The sequence below is a fragment of the Hydra viridissima genome, unplaced genomic scaffold (genome assembly GCF_058129835.1).
Source record: "Hydra viridissima isolate aposymbiotic clone 2 unplaced genomic scaffold, HvirCarnegie_v1 scaffold_40, whole genome shotgun sequence".
NCBI lineage: Eukaryota > Metazoa > Cnidaria > Hydrozoa > Anthoathecata > Hydridae > Hydra > Hydra viridissima.
This window is the reverse complement of record NW_028324330.1, coordinates 108,496-119,943: the sequence shown is the minus strand read 5'-3', so window position 1 is coordinate 119,943 and position 11,448 is coordinate 108,496. Positions and strand designations below refer to the sequence as shown.

Sequence of the window (11,448 nt, the reverse complement as noted above, 5' to 3'; positions counted from 1 at the left end):
TTGCAAAGCGTCAGTTTGAATTGCAAAATGTCAGAACTGTATTTAAAACTTCAAAGCGTACAAACCTGTCTGTAAGTTTTCGAGATTCTTGTTTTCTACATCAGAACTATTTTTTTGTGATTGTTGAAAATCTTGCAGATGATAACTACTTGTGCAATCGTTTAAAGGTGAAATATACTAAAAGCTTTTATACCAGCCCAGCGGATTCCAAAATCTTTGACATTGGTTTTGTTGAGAAGTTTGACGAAGTGGCATTTACATCCAAAAGGGTTCTGGTTCTTAAGACTGAACTTGTAAGAGTAAAGAAGGTTTCAGTATTGCCTTTCAATAATGGTTTTGTATATTTTCCTCTTTTGCATGAATCAGAGCAAAAATAATTTTTTTTTTGTGCATTAGTTGTTGTTGTTACTTTGTTTGTTTTTTATTTGTTTAGTTTTCTTTGTTTTTTATTAGTTTAGTTTTTTTTTACATGTTTAGTTTTTAACTGCAGAATTAAAGTTTTTCAAAATCAATTTGCTTATTTTAGCACTATGCAACCCCCCTAACCAATTTCAACTTGCTCAATTTTTATTCTTCTTCAATATGGGAATTTAAGAATTAGGTTACGTTGTAATGTTTTTCATAACAACAGTTTATTGATCATTTTAGTATTTCAAAAATGTTTTAGAATAGATTTATAGTATTTCTGAATTACATTAACAGTTGCATTACTTGTGATCATAATAATCAATTTAATATTGTCCTTTGTTTGGAGCTGTTCTCATCTTAAAATTGTTTTCTTTAGATTGATTAACAAAACTTAGTAAAAAGGTTTGACGAAAGATGGAACCAGTACCAATGAAAAAGTGGGCTTGTGCGGTATGGCAAGAGAAGAGCAAAACAGAAATAGGAGTAATTTTAAGAAAATGGATTGATACAGAAAAAAAGGTTGTTTATTGGCCAAGTGGTGTAGATGTATTACAGGCTGAGAGATACAATCTTTCACCAAGTTCACACTGGAAGCAGTTTAGACTTATAAAAATGAAATGTGAGGATGGTAGGTCTTTTATCATTTTTTCAAGTTGCTATTGCTTTTATTGTATTTGTGCGAGTAAGATTTTAAATCAGCTATGTGTTTGTTTTGTTTTTTTGTTTTTGTTTTTGTTTTTAAAAAGTAAATGTCTACTTTTGTTAAAGATGACGTTGAAGTGTGTAAACTATCAGACTTGTCTGCTTCAGAAGATGAGCATGGTTTTGTTGTTGACAATACATTGACCTCAAATGAAACATTAGGTTAGAAACTGCACCCTTTGTTGGATTTTTTATAATAGGTTTACATCAAATGCATGTCATTTAATACAAATACATGGTTTTTTTGTTTGTTTTTTTTTCAGACATTCCATTGATACCAGCTTCTGCTCCTCACAAAACCAAATTAACAGCATTTCCAACTCCACCATCTTCTTTTGTCCCTTCGTCCTCAAAAGTCAGTGAATCATCGCAAAGTTTCAGAGAAGCAACACGCTCTCGGTCTAGATCCCCTGTGACCAACAGGTAATTTAACTGAGTTTTATCACATTGAACTCTGCATGATTAAACAATGCAGTGATGTGATATTTTATTTCATGTTAAGGACACCTCAACCTGTTGCATGCAGCTCCTCCCAAGGTTTTCCTCTTGAAACTGCACGTAAGGAAAATTGTTTTGACTAAAGCGGTTTATTTTAAATATGATTGAGCTTGAGAGTTGCAATAAAGAATTGTTTGGAACATGTTCTGTTCAGGTGACTTCTACTCAATATTTTTCAATTTATTCTAACAGAGTTTCAAAAAGCTGTTCTTAACAATTTGGGAGAGATTGCAGTATTCATGAATGAGCTACGCGAAAGGAGAGCTGTCCATAATGACACCAAACAAATCTCAGCTCTTTTGAGCTTAGAAGAGTTTGAGACAGTAGAAGAGCAACTGAAGGATGAAAACTACAGAAAAAATTTGGTAATTTCACCACTGTTGTTTTTTTAACAATTATTGGACAGAAAATCTACTTTTTTTTTAAAGATAGTTCCTAATTTGCAGTTGGTCTTTGTATACAGGTAGAACAGCTCTCTCAAATTGGGGGTGTAGATGTCAAAGATGCAACTTCAAAAATCATTGACAGAATGTTTTCTGTGAAACTGCAATGTAAAATGAACATGAAAGGGAGTGGCGGAAAGTTAGCATTAGAAAAGTCTGGGTTATGGAGAGTTGTAATTGGTAAATATGCTTTTGTGTGTGTGTGTGTGTGTGTGTGTGTGTGTGTGTGTGTGTGTGTGTGTGTGTGTTTGTGAGAAACATCTAGAAAATTAGCTAATGCAGTATTTTGTGGGTAAATTCTTTACAGAAGTTAAGAGGAACTGAAACTAGTTTAGATTTTTTGCTTTCTTTAATTGTTTATCTAATTTACTTAAAGATGCTGTGAAAATAACATTTCCTGCTATGAAAGAGTCCAGTATGAGAGAACGTGTAATGGTTAAGCTAAAGAATGCGCCAGGTCGAAAAGATGGTACAAAAAACCAATAAAAGGTTTACTTCGATCAATGGTCTGATGTTGGGAGAATTGTAATTGGTAGTTATACTTTTATTTAAGACTAAGAAACAACTGAAATGGTAGCTAATGCCATGCATAGTTTGTAATGTTTTTACCAAAGAAATAATGAACTGAATTATTTGTTCTTTTAAAATTGTTTTTAATTTTGTTTTTTTTATTATTGGATTTTTTTTTAATTGTTTATCATTTTTACTGTTTATTTTTAAACTCTTTTTTGTATTTATAATTGAAATGCTGCCTGCACAAACTGCATTAGTCACACTATTTTCATTTTGAGATGTAACCATTTTAAGATTACTTGTAATAAACTAAAATAAGTTCACTGCTTTGTTTATTTTTTAAACTTTCTTGTCAAGAAATTCACAAGTCTGTTTTGTTTTTCTAAAGATAGTAAAAAAGATATAAAAAGAGAAAATAACTTAAATTTTATTGTTTAAATATATAAAATAAATGGTTGATGAATTTAATAACTATAAAATCCATCATGCATTTTTTAATATGCAGAATTTCGTTGCAAGAACCAATAGTATTGATTGTTTATTTTAAAAAATAAATTATTAAACAAATACTTTTGTTCAAAAAAAAGAAAGGATAAGCACCAAAATATCATTTCTATATTTTAAGTATTAAAACTTTCAAAATGTTGAATTAAAAAGAAAAAAGAAAATATCTCACAGTTTATTTTTAAAGAACAAAACAAGGATAACTTTGCATGGATTCTTTTTGTTACAAGATTTCATTATATTAACCCATTCATATGGTTTGCTTATTTCTCCAATTTTTTCTTCTTTTTTCAATTCTTGCAAAGCATCAGTTAATAAGTGTTATGAAATAGGGTAATTAATTATTATTCTTTGAAAAGCTCCATTGTACAAAGGTTAACCAAACAATACAAAATATATATTTTGTTTTGACTGTAGCACTTCTAGGCAAACAGAGTTATCTTCTCGTTTCTATCATTCTTGTTTTCTTTAATATAATCATCTAAAAATGTTATTACTTCATTGGGTCCTTTATCTGCAGCATTTTCTACATTATAATAGAAGGTTGTTTTTTAAGAAACAAGGTTAATGATACCAAAATTGTGTACCCATGTGTCTTTTGTAATATACTCCACTAACATTAGTTGCTTACTTGTAGTTAGTTACTTTTTGATAATTCGTACATAATACAAGACTGCTGTTACTTTTTGATAATTCGTACATAATACAAGACTTGTTTGTCCAACTCATATTTTTTTGTTTCATCATAGAAAACCTGTGCTTTTCAGATATGCATATCATGTTGGAGTGTGAAGTTTTTTGCTAGAAGTATACCTCCTTTCAAAAGTTAGCATTAAAAAGAGTAATCTAAATATAAATTTGATAAAGTTATCATTAATTTATAACAAATTTGCTATTAACTTATACATTAAAAAGAATTTAAAATGCAACTTTATTACAACTTAGAGACTAAATTTAAAAAGCTAGACTAGACTAAACTGAAACATTATTAATTAATGATTTCTTTAAGGTAACTTAAAATATTACTTTAGTTTTATAATCATTACATGTAAACATACATTCAATATTTTTTTAATTGAAAATATGTCCTTAAAAATAGATGAACAAACTGAATTCCTAAATTGAAATTTTATTATATATCTATGAACTATTATATTTTACTTATTTACTTAAGTTAAAGTCATTTATAATGTATCTATAAGTAAATTAAACAGTAAATAGTATTTTCTATGCTAAAATGTTAGTCTTTTTTCAAACATATTTCAAGTAAGGGATGAAATAGTTTGTAATTTAATAAAATAAACAATAATACCATGAAATATCATATAGTTATAATGACTGCTAATGGTAGTTACAACTTCAACAAAACAAATGTATAGGCATTACAAACACTAAAGATTAATAATGAAAGATTAATCAATAGCATGCTACAATTATCACAAGTGTTGATCCTTTGTTTAAACTTATTAATACAGTAGTATTGTTCCTTTTACCAATTAAGAGTTTCCATTATAATAACTGTTAATCATTATAATTGTAGAACAGATTTTCTTCACATTTTTTTTTTTTTATCTTTTTATTTGTATTTCTGCACCAGTTTTCTTCAACTCTTTTTCTTCTTTTGGATGCCATGATAGCTTGCTTGTATTCGGCAAAAATATTAGATCTATTTGTCACTTGTAAAATCCCTTATTGAAATTGATTCTATTTTTTATGCAGCTCAGATATTTTTTTTGTTCAAAATAGCTGGTACACATGAAAGTTTATTAGTTCATTATTGAAGTGACATAGTTATCTCTGTTTTTTGTTTTTTGTTTTTGTTTTTTTAATGGACTTAAGGAGTTTTTGCTGGCAGCACTTCATTTGCTATTGTTTATTATTTTAATTGTTTATTGTTTTTGTTGCAATTTTATTTTCTTTTGTATTTGTTGTTGTTATTTATTATCTGTACTCTCAAAGAAGTTAAGTTTTGTTTATAATTGTTATTGTTTGGTATTTTTATCACATTTTAAAATTAACTAGTTTATATTTTTAAGTTCTTTTTCTTACTTATTATTGCTATTGCTTGTTAACTTCATTTTTTATTGCTTTTGATATAATTTTAAAATCTTTGTATTAATGTTTTTGTTTTTAATCATTATTGTTAAGTTTTAAAGTTTTTTTAAACTACTTCTTTATTAATTATTGTTGTTGTTCTTTTTATTATATTTCTATGTTTTTTTAATATTTATTGCTTATTGTATTTACTCTTTAATAACTCTTATTGAATTTAAAAATAAATTTTGACTACTTTATATTGCTAATATTTGAGATTTTTTTTTTATTGTAAAAACCTTTCTTGCTGTTTATTATTGTCATTGTTTATCATTTTTGTGATGCTTTTTTGTATTAATTACTATTGTTGTTTATTACTTTTATCACATTTTAAAGCTCTTGCTATTATTTATAGTTGCTGTTGTTTGTTAGTTTAATTATATTTGTATAGTTTTGATTTATATTTATAAGCTGCACTTGATTGTTCCGTTATTTTGTTAATACATAGAGCTGCTGCAATTTTTTTATTTTTGTAGCAACAAAGCGCTGTTTTCAACTCCTCATTCAAATCAACAATCCCTTTCATCCAGATTATCCTCTCTCCTCCTCCCCTGCCTCCTTGCCAAAAATGAGGCCAGAATGATACATTTATTTTTCTCCTATGGAGCAAGATCCACAACATTCTGACACTTTTTTATTATCTTAATTATTGTTTTATCTTAAAGTTTTTTTGTTTTTTTGTTTTCTATCTTTTATTACTTATCACTTCTCATTGCTAATGTTTTTATCAAGCTTAAATTTTTTTTTTTTAGTTGTTCTTCTATATTATTTTCATCATCTGTTTAAGTTTTTAAAGTGTCATTTTTTTAAAATTTCTGTTCCTTTATTCACATAGGCAAGTGCTATGCTTTTTTTTTTTTTTTTTTTTTTTTCAATCACCTAGATGCTAGTCTCAACTCCTAAATCAAATCAATAATCCCTCTCATCCAGATTAATCCCTCTCCTCCATCTCTGCCTTCATGTAAGGCTGGAAAGATACATTTATTTTCATTCTATGGACACGAGATCCACAACATTCTGACATTTTTTTGTTATCATTATTATTGTTTTAACTTTTTTTTTTTACCATTTATCTTTTATTATTGTTAATAATTTCATCAAGCTTTAAATTTTTCTCTATAATTTTTAGTTTTTCTTCTGTATTATTTTCATAATCTGTTTCAGTTTTTAAAACTTCATTTATTTATTTATTTATTTTCTTTTATGTTTTTTTTTTTTTTTTTTTCAGGCAGGGTTTTTATTGTAGTTGTTGTTGTTGTTATTGCTGTGGTTGTTGTTGTTGTTGTTGTTGTTATGGTTGTTGGTGTTGTGGTTGTTGTTGTTGCTGTTGCTGTTGTTGTTGATGAGGTTAGTTAAGATTTCTATTATATTTTGCAACAACTTTAACTATTGTTGTTGTTTATTATCTTTGTTACACTTTTAAGTTAATGTTGTTATAATAAAAAATTCCTTTTATCCCTTATCACTTTTGTAATTGATTATTACTTTTATTGTTTATTGCTTTTGTTAAACTTTTTAAATTCTTTGTATTAGTGTTGTTGTTGTTGGGTGTTTTTATTGTGTTTAAAAATGCTTTTTATTATTCAATCTTAAAACTATTAACTATCTTTAAATATAGTTGTTTAGTTTTTTTTTTATTATAGGTTTGAATTGTTCTTACTTACTAAAAATGTTTACGTATTTTTGCAGATGCTGTAAAAGTTTACGTTATTAAAAGAGTCGTTATTGCACGTTCGAGCATTAGTTAAGCTAAAGAATTTATCAATCCGAAAAGATGTTATGAACTGTATTTGAGCGCATTACTTTGAGGAGTTTAATACGAATGTGGTTCGAACAAGTAGAAACTCCTAAAATTTTAACAATTCGTACTTATATTTTTCAGCCACTGTATTTGTAGGATAGAAGTAATATTTCTTGTTAATGTTTTAAATAAGTATGCTTGATATTTGTGCTTTTGCATTTCCATTTAAAAGTTTTATTTAAGAAACTCTATAATCTAACTGATATAAGAACAAATAAAGTTCCGTGTTAGTCCTATTTTTCTACTAATAATGAATAGTTAAAATAACACATTTCTCTTTGAATTTTAGTATGTATTACGGTTGTAAACTATTTGCATTTGAAAAATAAACATGTATGACATGAATAAATATGCGTTTTACTATTATTTTCCAAATAGATGATAACATTTACAAAGAATGTATTTTATGAAATATTCCTATGCATTAACTATTATTAACTTTATATTATTGAAGGACATTTAATTATAAAATTTATTATAAAAGTCCTTTCCGTAATATTGAGTTAATAATAGTTATGAAAAGAGATCATAAAGAAAAAGGTTACAGAAAAGCTAAGAAAAAGAGCTCTAAAAGACGCAATATCAAGACCTCTTTAAGAAAACTTTCCGTAAGCGTCTTATCGTCTCACGTTTTAGACGTCTACGGAGACGTTTTCAAAACCAAAAATATGCCTATAAAAAACATCTTTTAGACGTCTTTGTGCCGGCTGGGTTACCACTGAATTGCTTGATGCCCTTGGGCCTTTTTTTGCTCAGCCTGACAGGATACAACAAAATATGGCCAAGGGATGCAAGAGGAGTCGGTGAAAGCCTCGAATTTGGCCACATTCGGCCCAAATTTCGACGTTTTGTATGGAAATTGAGCCAAAAACGGGGTTTTGTCGCCGAATCCGGTACTTGCCAGCCTCTCTGTTGGTTGTCTTTGTCATTTTCGTGCTCAGCCTGATAGGTTACAACAGAATATGTCCAAAGGCTCCAAGAAATCTCGGTGAAAGGCTCCAATTTGACGAAATAATCACAGAATTGACATTACAAGCAAATTCTAAGCATTTCTGTGCATTTGTCGCAAAATTCGGTACTTACCACTGAATTGCTTGATGCCCTTGGGCCTTTTTTTGCTCAGCCTGACAGGATACAACAAAATATGGCCAAGGGATGCAAGAGGAGTCGGTGAAAGCCTCGAATTTGGCCACATTTGGCCCAAATTTCGACGTTTTGTATGGAAATTGAGCCAAAAACGGGGTTTTGTCGCCGAATCCGGTACTTGCCAGCCTCTCTGTTGGTTGTCTTTGTCATTTTCGTGCTCAGCCTGATAGGTTACAACAGAATATGTCCAAAGGCTCCAAGAAATCTCGGTGAAAGGCTCCAATTTGACGAAATAATCACAGAATTGACATTACAAGCAAATTCTAAGCATTTCTGTGCATTTGTCGCAAAATTCGGTACTTACCACTGAATTGCTTGATGCCCTTGGGCCTTTTTTTGCTCAGCCTGACAGGATACAACAAAATATGGCCAAGGGATGCAAGAGGAGTCGGTGAAAGCCTCGAATTTGGCCACATTTGGCCCAAATTTCGACGTTTTGTATGGAAATTGAGCCAAAAACGGGGTTTTGTCGCCGAATCCGGTACTTGCCAGCCTCTCTGTTGGTTGTCTTTGTCATTTTCGTGCTCAGCCTGATAGGTTACAACAGAATATGTCCAAAGGCTCCAAGAAATCTCGGTGAAAGGCTCCAATTTGACGAAATAATCACAGAATTGACATTACAAGCAAATTCTAAGCATTTCTGTGCATTTGTCGCAAAATTCGGTACTTCCCTGCCGGCACAAGCGCATTTTAGACTACTTAAAGACGTCTCCATTTGGTCTCCGTAAAGACGGGTATTTTATTTGCGTTTTTTATACGTTTTTAAGATATCTTATTTTTGGCTCTGAGAATGATATGAGCTTAATTGCTTTGAATGATGTTTTACTTGGGCTTGGTTTTTTTTCTTTGTGTACAAGTTCATTAATTTTGTATTTCTTTTCTGTTTTATCTTCTCATTAGTTTTATATATTTTTAACCTACGATATTTTTCGTTTGCATAATCATTAGGTAGGTTTAGTCAACAACTCTTTATGTAATAATGAAATGGATATCATTGCTGTTGATTTTGTATTATAAATAGAGAATAATTAGTTGGAACTAAAGAATTCAACTTAATCACAGCGCAAAAGTTCTTAGGGGCAATTGAAAGTGAAATAAATCTTGTATATTCACTCTTGAGAATGTTTTTGATTTAGCGTCTAAAAATTTGAAGTAAACTTAGCCTTTGGGATCTTTTATATAGCAAAGAGGAAAGGAGGGGCAGGGGGAGGGGAGGGAGAGGAAGGGGATAAGGATGAGCAGTAGTAATTTTTTTTATATGAGATAAACATAAATATTAACCTAAATTAATGAACAACATAAATAAAACTCACTGAAATATTTTTTAATTCAAAGCATCATATGTTTACAAAATTATAATTTCACCTGATAGTTATATTACCTATAATTATAATTTCACCTGCTTTACAGTCTGAAACACATAATTGTTATTTTCTTATAATGATGAGAAAATGTTACTAAACCAAACAAATAATTCCATTTAAATTTTGTTTCAAAATAAGAAAAAAATCAGAAAACAACAACACAACTAAATGAAACTTTTTTTAAACTATAAAATATATTTACAACTAGATCATTTAATGCAGATTCTTTGCCAGATGATGTTGCGACAGTGGTACATAAATTTTTTAAAAAAATATTGCACAGTATTATACAATTATGTTCAACCATATCCATTAAATAACAGTCTGATATCATCATAATTACTTAAAGTTTTTCTGCAAACATGATCTTTAACTATTTGAAAAGTTAGAACAAAGAAATTGGCAAGAATTAGCTGATAGAAATTTAATCCACCCTAATCCAAACAAAAACAAAAAGAAACAAACAAAACAAAGCAAAAACAAGTATATTTAAAGATAATCAATAATTACAACATTGAATAATAAAAAAGCATTCTAAAACACAATAAAAACAACAAATAACATCAATACTAACACAAACAATTTAAAAAGTTTAACAAAAGCAATAACCATAAAAGTAATAATCAATTACAAAAATGGTAAGTGATTATTTTTACAAATACAAAAATAATTTACAAATTTACAGTTACAAAAATGATAAGATAAAAAGGATAAAGAAAATTGATATTATAACCATGTTAACTTAAAAGTATAACAAAGATAATAAACAACAACAATAATTAAAAATATATCAAAGTGAAATAGAAACCTTAACTAAGAACAACAGCAACAAAAGCCCTGTAACAACAAAAAAAGCATAGTAACTGTATATTTGAAGAAGGAAAAAAAAAAAAAAAAAAAAAATTAATGATAAATTAAATTTTAAATACTGAAACAAATGATGAAAATCATACAGAAGAACAAGTAAAAATATCAAAAACAGAAAATTTAAATCTTGATAAAAATATTAGAAATAGTAAGTAACAAATAACAAAAATAAAAAGAACTTTAAGATATAACAATAATGAAGATACTAAGAAAATGTCAGAATGTTGTGGATCTCGGCCTTATATCTCTTGATGATGAACAATATGCCAAATAAGCACATCACTATGTCTGATGTTTAAATTTTATCTCCAATTATTTTTTGTCCAATAACCAAATTATGTTGCAAAATTACCTTTTTTTTTTATTGTCCATTTTCAAGGAACATAAAAGTCAAGTATCTTATCAAACTTTGACCAGGTTTCAACAGTTATCATTAGATTGATTGTTAAAATAGAAACATTACGCTTAACTCCATTATGAAATGTCTCAAAGTGAAGATTTTCATAAACTCATCATATTATGTATTTCTAATGCCACTTAAAGATATTATGGTAGTTCTTTGAGTTGGACCAGCAGTTGGAATCTGAGATAAGGGTACTCCCAGCCAAGGAAATGGAGCTTTTTTTGGTCGATGTTTTCCTCCACATACTGTAACTGTTTCAAATTTTGGAGGCCAGTGTAACTCACAGATAACAGTGCTATTGCTAACAACTGAATTAGAGATTGGAATGGCTTTTATCCGTTTTTCACGCTCAACACTGTAATTTAAAATATGATGCACTGATACACTTTACTAGCTTCACTCGATACATCTATTTTGTTCATTTTGATAATTATTGTGACAGGCATACACACAACAGTTTTTTTGGCACGATATAAAAACTTAATCTGAAATTAAAAATCTATGTATATCACTTGCTTTAAACGAATTCTAAAACTCCACGCTAAAATTATCCAAGTTCGTTTGCATTACATCATGCAACAGCAATTCACAACATATCATAAACAACATTGCATTTTCTCTTTTAAAACAAATCTAAACCGTAAAAAAATAGGCCTGCACAAAAAATTCTAGTTGCACGACGAATAGGCCTGTTGTAAGAGGGGT

The 11,448-nt window shown here is 28.8% G+C and overlaps 1 protein-coding gene across 3 annotated transcripts; it reads left to right on the top strand.

Annotated features, from left to right (window-relative positions):
• Positions 1-16: 16 nt before the first annotated feature.
• LOC149876089 (uncharacterized) lies at positions 17-7,312 on the top strand. 3 transcript variants are annotated; one of them, XM_090075741.1, is made up of 8 exons: positions 17-1,036; positions 1,177-1,272; positions 1,374-1,533; positions 1,613-1,668; positions 1,801-1,973; positions 2,072-2,231; positions 2,428-2,583; positions 6,852-7,312. In XM_090075741.1, exons 1-7 carry the CDS (start codon positions 823-825, stop codon positions 2,535-2,537), a joined length of 969 nt encoding a protein of 322 aa, XP_089931867.1. In that variant the 5' UTR covers positions 17-822; the 3' UTR covers positions 2,538-2,583; positions 6,852-7,312. The 3 variants fall into 3 exon arrangements, with proteins under 3 accessions (XP_089931867.1, XP_089931866.1, XP_089931865.1); XM_090075740.1 differs by lacking the exon at positions 6,852-7,312 and adding an exon at positions 6,391-6,514; XM_090075739.1 differs by lacking the exon at positions 6,852-7,312 and having other exon boundaries at positions 2,428-3,232.
• Positions 7,313-11,448: the final 4,136 nt, after the last annotated feature.